This window comes from Megalobrama amblycephala, linkage group LG24 (genome assembly GCF_018812025.1).
Source record: "Megalobrama amblycephala isolate DHTTF-2021 linkage group LG24, ASM1881202v1, whole genome shotgun sequence".
NCBI lineage: Eukaryota > Metazoa > Chordata > Actinopteri > Cypriniformes > Xenocyprididae > Megalobrama > Megalobrama amblycephala.
In genome coordinates, this window is record NC_063067.1 from 9368032 (window position 1) to 9386733 (window position 18702).

General features: G+C 36.8%; 2 protein-coding genes across 3 annotated transcripts in view; one reads left to right on the top strand and one right to left on the bottom strand.

Moving 5' to 3' along the window:
• Nucleotides 1–3712: 3712 nt before the first annotated feature.
• On the bottom strand, nt 3713–12394 carry LOC125259697 (torsin-1A-like). Of its 2 annotated transcripts, none has more exons than XM_048177563.1 (5): nt 12263–12394; nt 9191–9456; nt 8109–8284; nt 7876–8009; nt 3713–4181 (listed from the first exon to the last, which is right to left on the bottom strand). In XM_048177563.1, the coding sequence occupies exons 1-5, from the start codon at nt 12285–12287 to the stop codon at nt 3931–3933; spliced, it is 852 nt and encodes a 283-aa protein (XP_048033520.1). In that variant the 5' UTR covers nt 12288–12394; the 3' UTR covers nt 3713–3930. The 2 variants fall into 2 exon arrangements, with proteins under 2 accessions (XP_048033520.1, XP_048033519.1); XM_048177562.1 differs by lacking the exon at nt 12263–12394 and adding an exon at nt 11304–12011.
• Nucleotides 12119–18702, top strand: part of plekhg5b (pleckstrin homology domain containing, family G (with RhoGef domain) member 5b) — an 89406-nt gene continuing 82822 nt past the window's right edge. Inside the window, exons 1-2 of the mRNA XM_048177557.1 lie at nt 12119–12374; nt 13332–13505. Of these exons, the coding sequence (XP_048033514.1) occupies nt 13424–13505 (82 nt within the window). The 5' untranslated portion in view covers nt 12119–12374; nt 13332–13423. The remainder of the gene's footprint in view (nt 12375–13331; nt 13506–18702) is intronic.

Sequence of the window (18702 nt, forward strand, 5' to 3'; positions counted from 1 at the left end):
GCACAGCGCTAGAGCATGAGTGTGCTCCACAGGAATCTGCACATTAACATTTGTGCAGGAGATTAATTCAGGTCTGTCACTGGTGTGTTTCTTAGTGACAGTAGCACCGGATGTGGGTCTAATGCCAAATGTTTTTGTAATAAAAAGCTTGTTGAATTGCACTGATTGAAAAAAAATATACATTACATTAGCTGTGCTTGCATTTAGATGCATTGTATTTTTATGGGCTGAAATTCAACATTGTCGTATATTTAAGCTGTGAATATTTCAATTAAAAATATTTCACAGACATTTCACTTCTAAAATATTAATTCTGTTTAAAAATACAACCTATAAAATTCGACTAGCAATTTTCAGTCCATTTTATTTCGCTTTACAAATTCGCTTCCACAAATTCAGTGGTTCAAATTTGGCAGAAAATTCAACATTTCACATTTGGGGAACTGCAGGAAAAGCAGTAGTGTGCCGATGCATGATCTCCATCTGCTGTTAGTCTGCTTCACCAGCAGGTGCCGCTAGCGGATGTTTAAGAAGAGTAAGTCATCATACATTCATAAAAACGGATTTTTACAGAAATGGAGCAAGCATAAGTGAATGTATGATGATTATCACGGCCAGTATAAATGCAGAAAAGCTGATACAAAAGCTGCATTTCTATGTTTAATTCAGTGTCTTTACGGTTACTTTTCCTGTGTAGGCTACAGCTTTCTCTACAGTGAACGAGATTATAATGTTATTACCCGATGCTGTTGATCAAATGTTAAATTGGAGGTAGACATATATTTCTCTCTGCGTATGCTCTCCGATACCTTTAGGGTCAACGATGATCTCCTGTGTTTTCTTAGTGTTCACTTTTAGGAAATTAGCATCACACCAATCGATAAAGGACGTAAACCATCGGGCTGGCAGATTTCTTTGGACACATCTGTTTAAATAATGACTGAGCATAATTAGAGTCAATTAACAGCCTGCTGTCCCCTTGGTCAGAAGTTATTATAGAACTCAATTCCTTCATACATTCTTGGTCATAGTTTTTAGTTGAACCTTAGAAAAACAATTGTTCAAATCGTCTGCTTTATGCGCGTCACTATTTGTAAAAAACGCCTTTTTTGCCGGTTGCATATTAGTTATATTTTTTTATCGAGTTCCACATCCTAGACTTATTAAAATTTTCTTCTAAAATATTTTTTGGTTTGTTTTTTCCTTGCCGCTCTTAGCAACTGATTCAGTTCTCTCTGAACAGATTTAAGTGCTACACGATCGCGATTTCTAAAAGCATTTTTTTTTCTATTAATATAATGCTTAATCTCCTTAGTAATATAAACTTTATTATTTGAATAGATAGTAACCTGCTTCTTAGTAATCACATTATCCATGTAAAAATTCACATAATCAGTTATAACTTCTGTGGTTTCATTTAGATCAGCACTGTAAAAAATGTCCCAATCAGTACATAAGAAACAGCCCTTCAAAGATTCGATACTATTTTCCGACCACACCTGTACATTTTTAACAACAGGTTTAGAACTCTCCAAAACTGTTCTGTAGGCCTACGTAGGGATAAGATAAACTGTGTTAAGGCTGATTTATACTTAAGCGTCGGACCTACACCGGAGCCTCTGCGCCGTAGGCTATGCGTCTGTTTTCATTTATACTTCTGCGTCGTTGTCCGCGTCGACGTGCATGCAGACCACTAGGAGGCAGTGTCCGCGGTCATGTTGAGTTTCAAGGCAAAAGCCGAAGAAGCAGCTCGTCATGTACGTTGTCAGAGAAGCTTACAAACAGAAACGGCAGAGAAGCGGCAAATATGTAACGACTTTTGTTACAGTTTGACTGTATGTGTCCCCTGAAACAGAGTGTTTTTTCATTCGTAGTGAAGTTGAAAGTGCTTGCTCTTCTCCGAGTGCTCCGCTCCAGCTTTTTGACCCGAGGGAGGGGTTCTAGCAGACCAATCAGAACGCTTGCGGTCCGCGTAGAATTGACGCGTTGTTACATTTTTGAAGAGGTGCATGTCAGGCTACGTCATATGCTACGCACAGCCTACGCCGTAGCCCGTAGCTATGGTGTACACTCGACGCAGAAGTAAATCAGCCTTTATGGTCAGAACTTGTGAATGGGGGCCTTAATTTAGCAACATAAGCCCTTTTAACATTCCCATAGCATTTATCCAAGATTCTATTATCTATTCTATTAGATTGTTATGGTTCTATTAGATTGTTTTGGTTTTACAGCAGCTCTAGGAAAAAGTTATTTTTGAGCTAATGTAATTTTTCGATTGAGTGACATTGTCTGTGTTTGCACTTTCCATACAGACTGATACTTTAAACAGAGGAGACTTCATTGCAACCTGCATCATTTAGCATTTAGCTTTGTGCCTAACACAACACATTTAAACACTAAAAACCAAAAAAAAAAAAAACAATTTATACATTAACTACTTCAAACCAACACAATGTAATACACCAAAAAGAAAAGAAAAAAAAGACCAAAATCAAAAGGAAAAAAAAACACCAAAAATAAACCATAAATTCTCAGTCCTTTAACTGAGCGATATCAAAGTAAAGGCAAAGAAATAATACCCAATCCACCCCAATAACAAAATTCAAACAAACACCAAATCAACTTACAATGAAACCAAATACTACAAATAAGAAATATACAACAAACAAACTAAACAAAAAAACAAAATACAAAAAAAAACACCTTCAATCCAGCTCGAATACACCCATACACACTCACTCACACTTTAACAAGACACCTGCAAAAGACAAACAACACAAATGAGCAATGTACAGGCTCAAACGACCACCAGGTGGCAGCGGAAAAAGAGGCACAGTCTTGCATCTCCAAGGCAAGCGATGTAACGTCTCAGGTTACATATGTAACCATAGTTCCCTGAGAACCAGGCAACGAGACTGAGAATGGGGAACGTGACCCAGGTGTCTGAAAGCAACTATCCAACAACTCCAATCCCTATTGGCCAGCGACAGCCTATGACGTAATATGGCGCGACCCGGACGTATAAAAGGAGCGCCTTTTCTAATTAAATATTGGACACAAAACATTTAGCCAGTAAGAAAAGAAAACCTGTAGGTCACACACAAACACACACACACACACACACAAACATTATATATAATTCAGGTTGATTGGGACACTTTTTCCCAGTCATTTCAATAGCAAAATGTGTACCAATCAACCTAAATTCACTATATATATATATATATATATATATATATATATATATATATATATATATATATTTATAAAGCACTTTATTGTGCTTTGACTACAGTGGGTAGTTCCAGTGTGGACAACAAGGATACATGTCATTTCTGCAGGCTGCATCTTACTCTGTCACTCTTTTCATAGCTTTTGCTGGCTCTGAAACACTCGCTTGGTATTTCTCCTGCTCTTTGTCTAGCAAAAAAATCCCTCATCACTTACTGAAAGATTAAAAATGAAGGCCTGATTGTTTCAGGGGCCTTGTCACAGGTCTATCGACTTATAATTTCTGTGTTACTTTTGCTATATTTTCACACTTAAAACAATGATTTGGTAATCCTCTTGTACAACTGTCCTCTTTTGTGCTAAGAAATAAGTCTCCTGACAGTTCTCTCCCAAGTGGTTCCATTGTTGTCAGCATTAAGTCTGAGAATGATTCAGTGGGCTATATAACACTTAATTTTTTAGAGAGTACTTCTCTTTAAATGTTTTGGTTCAACATACTTACCTTTTAATAAAAAATGCCTTAAACTTGCACCAATTTTTTTTATTTAGCACTATTTAAAAGGCAGTGTATTACATACTCCTATACACTGGGATATTAATTAGCAAAAACTATGGTGAAAAATCAATACCTCACTGCTGTTCAACTATGTGCATTAAAGAAACAGCAACGTTTTTTTTTTAAGTGTTAAAGTCTTTCATCTATTCATCAACATACATCACCAACTTCTGCCTGACAGACTTGCAACCTTTAACAGCAAAGACTTTCTCTTCTTTGGGGAAGAAGGGCATGTCACTGGCCACTTTATCTGCCAGTTCAGTGTTTCGGGTTATGTTCAGATGATCCATCTCAGCCTCGACACACTTACGCACATGCTTCAGCTCCAGAGGTAGGAAAGGAATATAGTGATCAACCAGATGATGATCTATGATAGTGGAGTGCTGAAACCCACCTGTAAAATGTAAAGGAACAAATTTAATTTATGAAATACAAGAATGTAACTGGCACGTTTTGAGTTTTATTCCAAAAGCTGAAGTTCAAAGACAATATTCTAAAGATGGCGGCGTGCTTGTTTCTCTGGCAAATAAGGTCTAAAGGAACTACCAGTGACGTAAGTGTATGTTGATTGGTCAAACACCAGCACTAGTTTAGTTCACGAACATGAAAAACAGTGATAATGGCATTTACGTGTTGTTTGCAGGGTTGAGTTCTTTTCTCTGCCTTCATGATATGTAATACTGAAAGATATCATGAAATTTTGTCTCTTGCTCTTTCAGTCGCGTAATTGATTATTTAACATTCCATCTTGATTATCATGGAACCCATGACACACAACAAACACAGCTCCTATCACGCCATCCTCCATCCACTGGTTTTTAGCATTTGTAAATGCAGCAGTTAAGGACGCCGCTGTCGGCCGCTTCAGAGTTCCTATTGCCGGTGCAAATGCAAACAGGAACATGGCCATGGGGAGAATTTAGTTCTCGGGGAACTATCCCAGTGGATAGTTCTGATAACTTCATCTTATGGTTGTTATTTCTGTTTATGTTATTTTCCTGTTTGTGTTTATTAATAAAGTCAGTTTGAGTATTTCCTGAGTTGTGTGCTTCAATACAGCCACCTGACAGTAACCATATATGTACAGGTTCACAGACAATCAAATGACATATATATATATATATATATATATATATTATTGCCAAAAGTATTGGGACACCTCAACAAATCATTGAATTCAAGTGTTTCAATCACTTCCATAGCCACAGGTGTATAAAATCAAGCACCTAGGCATGCAGACTGCTTCTACCAACATTTGTGAAAGAATGGGTCGCTCTCAGGAGCTCAGTGAATTCAAGCGTGGTACCGTGATAGGTTGCCACCTGTGCAATAAGTCCATTTGTGAAATTTCCTGACAACTAAATATTCCACGGTCAACTGTTAGTGGTATCATAACAAAGTGGAAGCAATTGGGAAAAACAGCAACTCAGCCTGAAGTGGTAGGCCACGTAAAATATAGGCCACAGAGCAGGGTCAGCGCATGCTGAGGTGCACAGTGCGCAGAAGTCACCAACTTTCTTCAGAGTCAATAGCTAGACCTCCAAACTTCGTGTAGCCTTCAGATTAGCTCAAGAACAGTGCGTAATGAGTTTCCATGGCCGAGCAGCTGCATCCAAGCCTTACATCACCAAGTGCAATGCAAAGCGTTGGATGCAGTGGTGTAAAGCACACCACCACTGGACTCTAGAGCAGTGGAGACGTGTTCTCTGGAGTGACGAATCACACTTCTCTGTCTGGCAATCTGATGGACGAGTCTGGGTTTGGCTATAGCCAGGAGAACGGTACTTTCCTGTTACATTGTGCCAAGTGTAAAGTTTGGTGGAGGGATTATGGTGTGGGGTTGTTTCTCAGGGGTTGTACCTGGCCCCTTAGTTCCAGTGAAAGGAACTCTTAATGCTTCAGCATACCAAGATATTTTGGACAATTTAATTTTGTGGGAACAGTTTGGGGATGGCCCCTTCCTGTTCCAACATGACTGCGCACCAGTGCACAAAGCAAGGTCCATAAAGACATGGATGAGCGAGTTTGGTGTGAAGGAACTTGACTGGCCTGCACAGAGTCCTGACCTCAACCCGATAGAACACCTTTGGGATGAATTAGAGCGGAGACTGTGAGCCAGACCTTCTCGCCAACATCACTGCCTGACCTCACAAATGCGCTTCTAGAAGAATGGTCAAAAATTCCCATAAACACACTCCTAAACCTTGTGGAAAGCCTTCCCAGAAGAGTTGAGGCCAACTCATATTAAACCCTACGGATTAACAATGGGATGTCATTAAAGTTCATGTGCACGTAAAGGGAGGCGTCCCAAACTTTTTGGCAATATAGTATACATTATATATATATATATATATATATATATATATATATATATATATATATATATATATATATATATATATATAAAATCAGTGGCGTGCGGTCCATATAAGCTGCGAATGCTCTGCATACCCAAGCCATTCGTGGACTCGGCAATTAATATTAACATTATAAATTACTATTAAATCCCTTATTTGAGGTGTACCATAAAACCTACAGGATTGGTAATGTTTATGTAACTGTCTAAAACAACTTCCTTTGCAAAAGTTTGTTTCAAATTAAAAGTCTCTTGTGACTCACTGACCTCATGACTCATTCACCTGTAAAGTGTTGCCGCCATCTAATGGCGTATTAATGTAACTTTCACTCAATCCATATTACGCATTAATGGACATATTTATATATAATATTTACTCAACAACAAATTAACACAATTGTACTGTTCAGTCAAACGTAAAGCACTAGTGTGCCGTGGATAATTACCAAATGTCAAAAAATAAATAAAATAAATGCTACACCTTTTATCTCTAGTTCCTATATTTTGTTTTATTTTATTAAAGCTGCAGTCCGCAACTTTTTTTGTGTTAAAAATGTACAAAAATTATATAATGAGAATATACAACATGAATCCATTTTCCAAACCGTGTTTTTGTCTTATCCTGAATCATTATGGTACACTTATAATAAGTGTTTATATTCGGACTATTTCAGACCAGACTGGTAGGACTCGCCGCAGAGTATCACAGTAACTGTATGACTCGCCATAGACATACATGGAGAAAAGTAGCTCCGGCTAGAATGTTCCTCCGCAATACGCATGCAGTTCTGTTTATTAACCGCTAGAGGGCCAAAAATCGCGGACAGCAGCTTTAAAAAAAAAAACAAAAACAAAAAAAAAAACAATGATATAGGCCACCCTTTACGCTTGTATGTGGGTTGTACTAATATTTAACGAATGAAAAGGATTTTAAAGAGCTTGTGACAAAACCTCCTAACTCCTTTGGATCCTCAAACTGTCAGTCAAACCTCATAAATTCTCTGTCGTGAATGAAGTGCTGCACGCAGTTTGGTCATCTCGTCTCTATGCAAAGCAAAGGTAAATAAAGATCTGATGTTTGAAAAAAAAATTGTCAATTGTTTTCTTTACTCAAAAAACACTGTCTATAAAGGGTATGTATTTAAAGGGAGCAAGAAGAGGAAGCGGAGAAGAGTCTTCGTCTGACATGTCCCGTCTATATGTAACCTATATGCTATGCTATATAAAGGATAAGGTAATTATTATCAAATTTAACATAGCACAATTCGACTTGCTCTGGAACAAACGATAGATTAATAAGACCAAAGACTGCCCGTTTTATGTACTCAAATTAAATTATGTCTCATGTTTAACCACTATAAGAGCCAGCGGTAAATCCCCGAAGCACTGGCCGAGATGAAGCTGTTCTCGGCGCGTACACAGGCACTGAACGGCCGCTGACGCCCTGGAGCTCGCATCTCCGACAACGTCAAAACAAATTGTACAATAGGCGCTATTATTAAATATGAGTCACATATTTCAGGTCTAAACAACTACATTCTCGTCTAAAAAAAACTATTAAAACTACAGTTCGTGGTACAACAAGTTGTATTCGCAAAAATTACGGTGAATTTGATCGGCCGCCATGACAGTCACTTCAAGCGGAGTGATACAAACGGTAGGACTGTTATCACTGAAATATCGCATATAAATTAAATATATAAAATCCAAATAAAATGCTTTCAATACACACTGTTCTCATCATTGAAGATGTTTTGAGAGATTTTAATCTCCAGTTCTTTGTTGTTCATCCACATCTCTTCCCGATTTTTGCCTTTTCTCCAGAAATCCAGAGCCATGTCATTAATCACATTCCCACCTACATTACTATAAACAAACAGTTTATCATTAGTTGGGTCACTCTTTTGAGAGAATAGAGATATTTAATTAACACTCTGCTTGAATCTGACAATTCTATTTTTTTACCTGAGAAAAATGAAGATTGCATTGTGGAATGACACACCATCTACACGGGTATTGTAGTCCAGAAAAGGTTTTATGGTGTTGATCAGCTGTGGATTCATCTTGTCCATTTCATCAAATATGAACATGGAGCGGGGAAAACTTGATACATTTCCATGAATCCACTGCTTTAGCTGTTCCTGAATATACAGAACATGCAAATGCTTTTAAGAACATGCAATTTTTTTTTTTAATTATTTACTGTTTTTTTTTTTTTTTACTATAGTAACACTTACAGTAGTAGCTACATGTAGCTATGGTTTTGATTGAAACGGTTGTTTGTTTATATAAATAAAGCATCAGTTAAAGAAGTTCACTCTCCTGAATTACCTTGGCCATGCTCATAATGGCAAAATGTGAAATGCAGAACTAATAAAATATTTGTCTTTTTGTTAATTTTAGATACAAAACTGCTTAAAGGAATAGTTCACCCATTTACCCTCTTTTAGTCCCAAACCCATAATTCTTTGTTCTATAAAACATTAGATTTATGCTTAAAACAATGTTCAAAGCCATTTGGGATAAGACAAATAGTACAGGGCGGGGACATGGTGCACACGTAATTTTAATTTTTTTTGCTTTACATGCTCATTTGTAGTTACAGGGTAATTAAAAATAAATATAAAAATCCCTTAAATGTTAAAAACTGTAATTTATCTTGCAAAAAATTAACATATTGTTGCAACATTTGACCAAAAATTTAGTTAAAATCTCATGTTATAAATAATGAAATGCTATTCAGGATACCCTTGTAAATCCCATGTGACCTATTTTGATCTCAAAAAGGTGAGTTCTCACCTAAAGGTGAGGAGTTTGCATCTATGTAATTCAAGATTTATGTGGAAGTTATGCTATGTTATTGAGATTTCATAACTGGGACATGATGTGCATTTAGCTTCAACTTTATAACTTAACTATGGTCATGCATGCATGTCCAAAATCTATTGACAAAACACTTGCAACAGCTAGGCTATCTATCGCTCGCTAATCTTGAAATATGGATTATGCAACATGAAACAGGCCTATGTTTGTATTTTTTTACTTACACTGTAGATGTGTAAATGGTCTCTGCGTGGGAAATGATGCTCAGATATAAATGTGTGAAAATGTTTGCTGTTCTCCCCTTTTTTGTAAATATTTCTTGCGATGATTTTAGTGACATGATTTTTTCCAGTTCCTGTACTCCCATGGAAAGAGAGGACCAGCGGTTTGTTTGGGTTTTTGTCAGCCATAAATGATGATAGAGATTTTTTTACAACAGCAGACGCGATGTGCTGCCCATAGAGAGATTGTCTTAAATCTGCCTTCAAACCTGAAAGATGTGAATGTGACAAGACATTGGTTAGTGTCAATTGTTTGAACATTAAAATTATAATTAACAAATTGGTGGCATTCTGAACATACTGAAAACTCAGCAAGTACAAAACATTTTAACAATGTTCCATTTTGAGGGAAAATACCAACATGGTAGGTACAAGGTTTATGGAAATTTATACCATAAAAAAAAATCTTAAAAATTAAACAATAAAATCTCACAAAATAAATAAATAATAATATTAAGCTACTTTCTTCAACTGTCAAACATAACCTAACATGATCCGCTCTGTGCTCTCATGTCTAGTGTATGAGGAGGCGGGACTTCAGATTCTAGAGAGCATTTGATTGGACAAAACATTTGACGAGAAGCTGAAGTGCGTGGTAAGAGGCTTGTTCGAGATGCATCGGCGCTGCGCAGACCGATCGGTCTGCGCAGCGCTGATGCATCTCGAACAAGCCTAATGTAATGAAAATCTGTAATCCATTTTAGAGGAAGTGAGACTTGTAAATTTTTAATGCTTATATTTCCTAAATGTGAATTTTGTCATTGTTTTGTAACACACAAGCTTATATTAATACTAACATATTAATACTAAAAGCTAAAAAAAAACTTAAATTTTGATTTCAAAATTCATTGCCTTAAAGGATCACTCCACTTTTTTTGAAAATAGGCTAAATTTCCAACTCCCCTAGAGTTAAACAGTTGAGTTTTACCGTTTTCGAATCCATTCAGCCAATCTCTGGGTCTGGCGGAGCCACTTTTAGCATAGCTTAGCATAGTTCATTGAATCTGATTAGACCGTTAGCATCTCGCTCAAAAATGACCAAAGAGTTTTGATATTTTTCCTATTTAAAACTTGATTCTTCTGTAGTTATATCGTGTACTAAGACCGACGGAAAATGAAAAGTTGCTAGGAACTATACTCTCATTGCTTCACGTAATAATCAAGGAACTTTGCTGCCGTACCATGGGTGCAGCAGGCGCAATGATATTACGCAGCCATCAGTCTTTTCCGTCTGTCTTAGTACACGATGTAACTACAGTAGAGTCAAGTTTTAAATTGGAAAAATATAGAAACTCTTTGGTCATTTTTGAGCGAGATGCTAACAGTCTCATCAGATTCAATGAACTATGCTAAGCTATGCAAAAATTGTGGTACCGCCAGACACGGAGATCGGCTGAGTGAAATCGAAAACGGTAAAACTCAACTGTTTAACTCTAGGGGAGTTGGAAAATGAGCATATTTTCAAAAAAAGGGACTTTGAGAGAACTTGCACTGTCACTATAAGGCAGCTTGTGCCCTCTGAGACGGAGTTGAACACAGACAATCAAAGTGAACTTTGAGCTTCAGGTGCGGTCAAATACAAGCAAAAATATGTCAAAACACCAATCTTGTTGAGAATTTACATTTCTGTTATATTTGTCCTACTGTTTGTAATTTACTTTTCTGTTTTTATTGTATTACTGACGATTAACTTGTTTTCAATAATTCTAAAGGACATGACCTTTCATTAGCCTTTATTATTTTGCTGTGGAATATAAATTGATATTGAGAAATGCCAAATTGCCTGTATCTAAAAATTAGATTAGACCTTATTTCCAGCAAATTGTTATTTATATCCTTAAATAAATTGCTCATATCATAGGCCTATAAGGTTTTGGTCATATGACCCTAACATAATCGTGTGGGGGGAAAAAAAAAAAAAAAAATCATGATTAGCCTCCAATGACCAAAACAATCGTGATTATGTTTTTTGCCACAATGGATCAGTCCTATAAGTAAATAAAATAGGCTACAGATAGTCGCATAATAAGATAAATTCGATTTAGATTTTACTTACGTTCAGGATCAAAAGTCAATAAAGGATTCAACTCAAAGACGTCGATTAAAATATAAGATAATGAGGCAATCCCACCCACACCCGCAGTCAGCAAGACCACCTCAACAAATCCGAAGACTGCTGATGGTATATTAGACAGAAACAAAACTATTAAAAGATGCAACGCTTTCATCATGAAAGAAAATCTAGTTATGCTTCCTTAGTCCACGCTTTCGTTTTGTAAGGAAAGCTGACAGATGAAGAAGTGTATAGTGCACACAGCGGAATTATGCAAGGCGATTGGCCTATAGTTGAACTTTAGTGTTATATTGTATACAATGATTGCACCATTCCAATTGTTCTTTGTGCGTTCATGTCAGCAATAGCTACATCTTGAAAACATTTATCCGTGATTTACTCATGTTTTCCGTGGTTATACACCACAGGCTGCAATAGAAATTCAAAAGAAAAATGTATCACAATCACAATTCAACATTCTATACCAACTTCCACACTCATCCAAATGGACCCGACTTAGCTTGAACTGTCATTTGGGAAGATGCACATAATGACCAGCAGGTGGAGCCAAATACTCATATGTATTCACACAAGAGGGCAGATACATATCTAACCCGCTACCGCTGGGGTAAATGAGCTTTTTGATTTTAGAATGAAATAGTCAAGAAGTTAAAAAGTGAGTAAAGAAGAACAAATAAATCGAGGTAAAACAAACTACACACGCGCGCGCGCTGTGCATTAGTCTCTCTTTGGCGCCTCTAGCGGCTGAACGCAGGCGGTGCAGCGGGATCTCTTGACTAAAGGTGATTTGAATGAATGGGAAAACGCTTTCCATGGCTGAAACAGAGTAGAGGGAACAGCCCCAGACAAAGCAGCGAGAAACTTTCACGCTGACATTCGCCAGTCCTGTTTCATCAAGCATGGATTTACACAAGTCAGAAGTGGTGAGGTAGATTCGGCACCTTTCTGCGGGGATGAAAGCGACATTGGAGTGAATTTGAAGTCCTGCTGCTGCTGAATGGACGAGCTTATTTTCGCTCTGCGGGTCGATCATGAAGCTTGACAATGCAACAGGTTAGTGAGGAGTGAGTTTCGATACATATTAATAATCCACTGAATCGCATGCGATCACTGTATCTAATTGGTCATGTTGTAGTCCATGTATTAATCGTTGAGATGCGTGAGTAAACAGTGTGCACGCTTACCGAGCCATTGAAATTACAATGCAAAATAATACTAGAAGATCAAAGGAGACCAAATCAGGCCTGTTTGAAATGTGCAACCTGGATCTGCATTTAATATGTGCATGCAGAGCAAATATGAATTAGATCAGTGACATAAGGATTTAATAAAATAAAAAAGAGAAATTACCTTTAAATATCTTATTTAAAACATGTGATAAAGAAATGCAATTTATGTTGGTTTCATACATTTTTTAAAACTATTTTTATATCAGATTTAATGGCTCTGAAATGTAAAGTGCTGTAACATCTTAAAAGTACTAAAATACTGTCATTGCATCTTTTAAAATATGTGTGATTGACAACTTCATCTTATATATAACATTTGTTTTGTATTTCATTTTTATTTACACCATGTTGACATTTTTAACTTTAAACCAAACAAATTTCATGCACAAATTGTATGTTTTTCATATTTGTAATTTTTTCTGAATAATTTAATATATTCAGAATCAGAGAGAACAAAAATAGCATCATGTATTTATATTTGTGTGTATTAATTTGCCCTGCACTAGATGCAACAGCATGAACTGCAAATTGTAGGTAACATCCATACAGTGTTTAATCTGTTTGAAGTAACAGTCATTGTATTTTATATATCTTCAGGTTAACTAAATTTGTTCAAAGACATAAATACTACCAGGGGTGTAGTTTTCATTTCAACTTCTCTTCACAAATCTGGTTTTAATGTTGACAATTAGATGCTTAACCAAATTTGGGTGATGTGTCCCATCTGGGATGTATGCCCCTGGCAGTAAAAGTTGTGTTCATTCTCCAATCATCCTGGCAGGAGTCGTATCTGACCGCTGGTGACCCCTCCACCAGCTGTTTCAGTGTGGATTTCTACCTCAACACAGAGGACGTAGAGTAAAGGCACACAACATGGTACCCAACAAGTGGATTATGCATCCAGTTCTTCACAAATCGCCTCCCAGAAGTTTTCTTGGCATCCGGCTACGTCTCAGTAAGTTTGTGTTCTCCTTTAACTTTTATGAAATGTTTTCTGAAATTTGAAGAAAAATGCTAGCTCTTAATGCAGGGCAGATAAATGACTGTCTTGGCGCTCTTGCATATACATTCAAAACTTTTTAAGTTGAACAAATTATTGATTTTGATGCTTCAAATCCCATTGTCAATAGTCATGGTTTGACATTAAAGGAATGAGATATTATATATATATGTGATCATTTGTAGCATATGCACTCTCTGATCATAGTTTAGTAAGTATTGGTTGGGTTTTTTTTGTATACCGAAATGTTAAATAATTACCATTACAATTGGTGCTCTGTGTGTATGATGTAATCAGTTACAGCAAATCCGTTATCTGTTTACATCATTTAAGTTTATTATAATGTCATATTAAATAAGATGCATATTAGGGAATTTTAATGTTTAATTGGCTGAGATTCAGACAAATAAGTAGCCTGTTCTTTAAAAAAATTGAAAATTACAATATTTTTATGCACTTTATGATATTTTTTGCATGTGTGTTAGAAAAGTGCATTGTTGCTTACTGGTCTTGGCCAAAATATTTAAGATGTTCTGGTGCCTAGATATGGCTCAGGTCACACCTACAATCTGTAGGGCTGTTTTCAAGCATTTTATCTTCTGCCAAAATCATAAGACAGATTCCAAACTCTAAAGTAATAGCTATTGTTTGATTTAGAAAGCACCATTAATACATAAGCATGCATAGCAAAAAGTCCAATAGAATCAACAAACATACATATTTCGATTGTTTTGTTGCTTTTATTGGACTTTAAATATCAGATCAAGAACTTTGTTCAAATAAAATTGGATGATTTGGCCATTCTATACTACTACTTTCAACAAACTGACATGCATAGATGTTTTTTGCTCTTGCCAAACATTTTCCTGCTTGATTATATTGACCTCTGCAATCTCGAAAAAATTAGCCTTCCAGTCTGAATGGTTATTTATAGAAACCCAAACTAAAGTGTGGTGTACGCCAGAGGCTTCTTAGCTCAGCGGGGGCTGCAAGTTACCCTTAGTATACCAGACCACTCAAGCCTGCCTGAAATACATGGATTTAATCTCCAAGCATCTGGTGTTTAAGGCTTGTCTGAGAAGGAGCTTCTGGCTCACTCAAGTTTGATTAGTCATTTTATCTTAACAGTTCTACCTGGTGTGTTTTTCCTCCCTGATTTTGGATGCATGATGTCAACTGACTGACCTTTAAGGCTCTTAGCTTGAAATGCTTCCTGAAAATTTTCATTGCATCACGGTTTAAGACTGTGTTTTAAGTTGGTTCCTCTTGCATCCACTAATTCTTTACCCCAAACACTGGCAAATCCTTCTGCTTAAAGATTAGTCTTATTATCTGAAGTGTCAAGTGGTATTTATTTGCCAGTTTGTGTTTGTCCGATGATAGTCAGTAGGGATGTGACGGTACACGTATTCGTACTGAAAATTTTCAGTACGGGTCTTTTGGTCTTTCAAATACTGTGTTGTTTTAACCACGTGCGGACCTTTATTTGAAACTTCTAGTTTTATACATCTATTTTGATTCTTAAATTCCAAGATCGCTTTTTAAATGTATGCTGTTTCAGTTGATGCATGAATAAAACTTTGCTAGACATTATATAGCGCAGCTCCCGTCCAGTAATTAAAAGAAGCTTTGTGTTTTGTTACTTTCGATAAGAAACATCTTATGTGAAAGTGTCATCTTTCAAATTCTGTCAATTTTATCAGTAAATTCAAACAATAAATGCTGTTTTGATGTGGCGTGACAGATCGCTGTATAGGCGCCTTAGTTCAAAAGGAGTGCAGAGTGCGAGTGAATGCAATTATCCTTCCTCTTTACTACTAGTTATAGCATGAAATAAACATGAATGAAAATCTCATGTAATCACTCATATGTTTCAACGACAGAAATACGGCAGTAAAACAGCTTGTAAACAATGTCACGTAGCATTACATTTACCTCAGGCAAGTCATTCAGTGTCCACATCCCTTGACAAGAGCATTTTGCTAAATATATGCACTCACTTAAGAAAATTGTAATTATAATTGAATGTATTTAAGGACAGAGCCACAATGTGTTAAGTAATTCACTGTATACTAAAAAAAGAGCAATTTTATGTTTAGTTTTCTTCCCCTGCTGTACTGAAAACGTACCAAACCGTGAGGCACGTAACGAACTATCATTTTTGTGTACCGTTTACAGTTCTCAAAAGGTTATTACCAAGTTGGTACTGAAATTTTTAAAATGTAACAATACCAGCATTTCCCCCAAGCATCTTGTGGATTCTGCTTAACTTAAAACACCTTTGATTGGCCATTGTGTTCATGCTCTCAATAGATATGTCTGTGATTGGCTACAATGATCAATGCTTCAAAAACATGTTGTTCACCAAGCGTTTACACAGATGGGAGTGTTTGAAAGCAATCATCTGTCCACTGATTCAAACATTCCTGTTTGTATCCGTGTAAGCGCTCGGTGAACATGTTTTTGAAGTGTTGATCATTGTAGCCAATCACAGACATATCTGTTGAGTGCATGAACACAATGGCCAATCAAAGGTGTTTTAAGTTAGTCAGAAGCTGCTCAACTCAACAGCTCTCAAAATGCTAGCTTGAAATGCTGGTGTCTTGACATTTTTTAAATTTCAGTACCGACTTGGTACCGAAGTACTGGTACTTTTGACAACCCTAGTACCGTTACACCCCTAGGAGTCAGGTTTTCTAAAAGTAACAACATGCAAGAGATCTTTGCTAAATTGTAGCTTAATTCATGTTTGTGGCCTCTGTTTGACATTTCTATGCCATTTGCACATCTTAAATAAGTGATCAGTGTGAGGTACGTACGTTGAAAGACGGATCCAGCTATTTCTAGAAACCCGAATATCATAGAGATCTGGGCTTTTTTGTTTTGGGGTCAGTAAGGTACCATCTAACAACCATCCAGAATTCAGCTTAATAGCAATAACTTGTCATTGTGGTTATGAGTTTTGCTTGGGCAAAATTAAAAAAATCTAGTTATTCATACTACAAGAAAGTGATTAAAACCATACGAAAATGACATTTTACACCAAAACTGACAATTTTCTTGTCAAATGAATTGACTGATATATTCACAAACGCTTACTTTGAATCAAAAGACGCATTGCATTTTATTAATGTGATCAAAAGTAAATATGTAATTAAATATCGCTGGTAACTTAACTTACATTGACGTAATAGATTATAGCCTTTACTTGAGAGACTGTATTGTTAGCATGACTCCAAAAGTCAAATGCAACCCCCTACATACACACAAAAACACACCGCAGGGTTATTGCTATCAGCTTTTCAAGTCCTGAGATGATGTAATGCTCATGAACAGGCTCTTGCAGCTGTCAGCCGTTCCCTCCACCGTTCAACAGCCCTCTTAGCCTTACAGCTTTCCCATCATCCCTCACTCTGTCACGCTTTCAACTTGCTTTTATCACACACAAGGAAGGTTTAAGACTGTGCTATTAGCATATTGTTCTTCCTCCAGGTCCTGCCCTTGGTTTAAGTGCTTGTACAGCTATTAGACCCGTTGAATGAATGAGATTAGCAGTAATTTAGCTGTGAACTTGCAGTTTGAAGTCGTTTGGTTCGTTTGACTGATGGAGTGTCGCTGTTGGAGCCTGAAGGTGAAATCTGTGTTCCTTCAGTTCATTTAGGTCCCAGCTGTGATGAGTAATGAAAAGGGAAGGGAAGTTATTTTGATTAAAGATTACATTAAAAATGTGCACGGTTAAAGGTGCAGTGTGTAAATGTAGCGGCATCTAGTTGTGAGATTGCAAACTGCAACCAACGGCGCTCACCCCTCCCTTTCGAAGCAAAATAGAGAAGCTATGGTGGCCGTCTGGCCGACACAAGACAAACGGTGCGTTCCAAACGGGATATATCGCCCTCCAAAGGGCATAAATAATCATGGCCGCCATATTGAAGGGTCGTTCCAAACCGAAGTGCTCAAAACTGGCCACTTCAAAGGGCCCTTTGGAATGAAGGATTTCGGAGGGTACAACTGATGGACACTTCGGGCCCCCATGATCCTTTGCATAGGGAAGTTGTTTGACGTCACAGAATAGGTACAGGAGGTTAGGAGTTCGATTTTACCTATAAATGTATATAATAGCATTTTTCTATAGCTACTACTGCAATATTTATACGAGTTAGATTTGGTACATTATTATGGTCAAAATGACATTGTACTTAACAAAATTACTTTACAGCTACCTTTATCAGTCCATTCAAATGTTTCAAGTACATAGACACAATATACATTATATTTAAAGTAAAAGACCGGCAGTAGCTTATAATGTTAAATTAATGCTTATTAAATCAAAGAGTAAACCAGGGGAAAAGATGAAGGCGCCTCCTTGATTGTCTCGTTAAGATGACATATGAAATATGTCATTGTCTGAGACAGCAGAGAGTACATTAGCCAGTGAAGCAATGAGGTTTCTTCTAACATAGAACGGTCTCTGCTTCTAATAAACCAGACAAATACTACTACTTTTTGTGCATATTCAATGTAGTAATGATGCAAGCTGCCTCTAAAAACACAAGTGATTTTAGAAGAAGAACAACATAGTGACTAAACGCGCTCTGTAGAGCAGTTTGTCCATTTAGGGCTACTGTAGAAACATTCCAGCGCATAATGGAGACTTAACATGTTAGAGGACCCGCGGTGTATGTAGATAGAAATGGCTCATTCTAAGGTAATAAAAACATAATGGTTCATTATGTAAGGTCTTTATACACCACTGAAAACATAGTTCTGTATATTATATTGCATTTCTGCAATAGATCCTCCCAAATTTTACATATTGCACCTTTAAAAAAACAAAAAAACAAGAATTGTCGATTTTGATTTCATGGTGACTTTTACATAGATCGAATTTGGTGTTATGAGATTGCCTTATAAACAAATAATCTCGGAGTTTGAATCTCAGTGTTGTCATCTTGTAATTACGGTAATTTGGTAAAGACATGAATGCAAAACTTGTTAAAAAGCGTTTAGAGTCAGAGCTACATGTGTGTTTCATTGTTTCATTGTGTATCATTACATATGTTTCTAGATTGACTAAGCAATTGACTGAAGCTCTAATGTAACTTCTGTAACTCTTGGTTTCTTCACTTTATGCTCTGTTTGTTATAGAAATAGC

Bases quoted from the DNA above. Each gene is read 5' to 3' on its own strand.
- LOC125259697 (XM_048177562.1), bottom strand. From the start codon at position 11,478: ATGATGAAAGCGTTGCATCTTTTAATAGTTTTGTTTCTGTCTAATATA. The intron at 8,010-8,108 runs GTAAAAAAATAG...GTTTGTTTATAG, and splicing joins GCAATCTTCATTTTTCTCAG to TAATGTAGGTGGGAATGTGA. The intron at 4,182-7,875 runs GTGTGTATTGAA...TACATTTTACAG, and splicing joins CATCTTCAATGATGAGAACA to GTGGGTTTCAGCACTCCACT.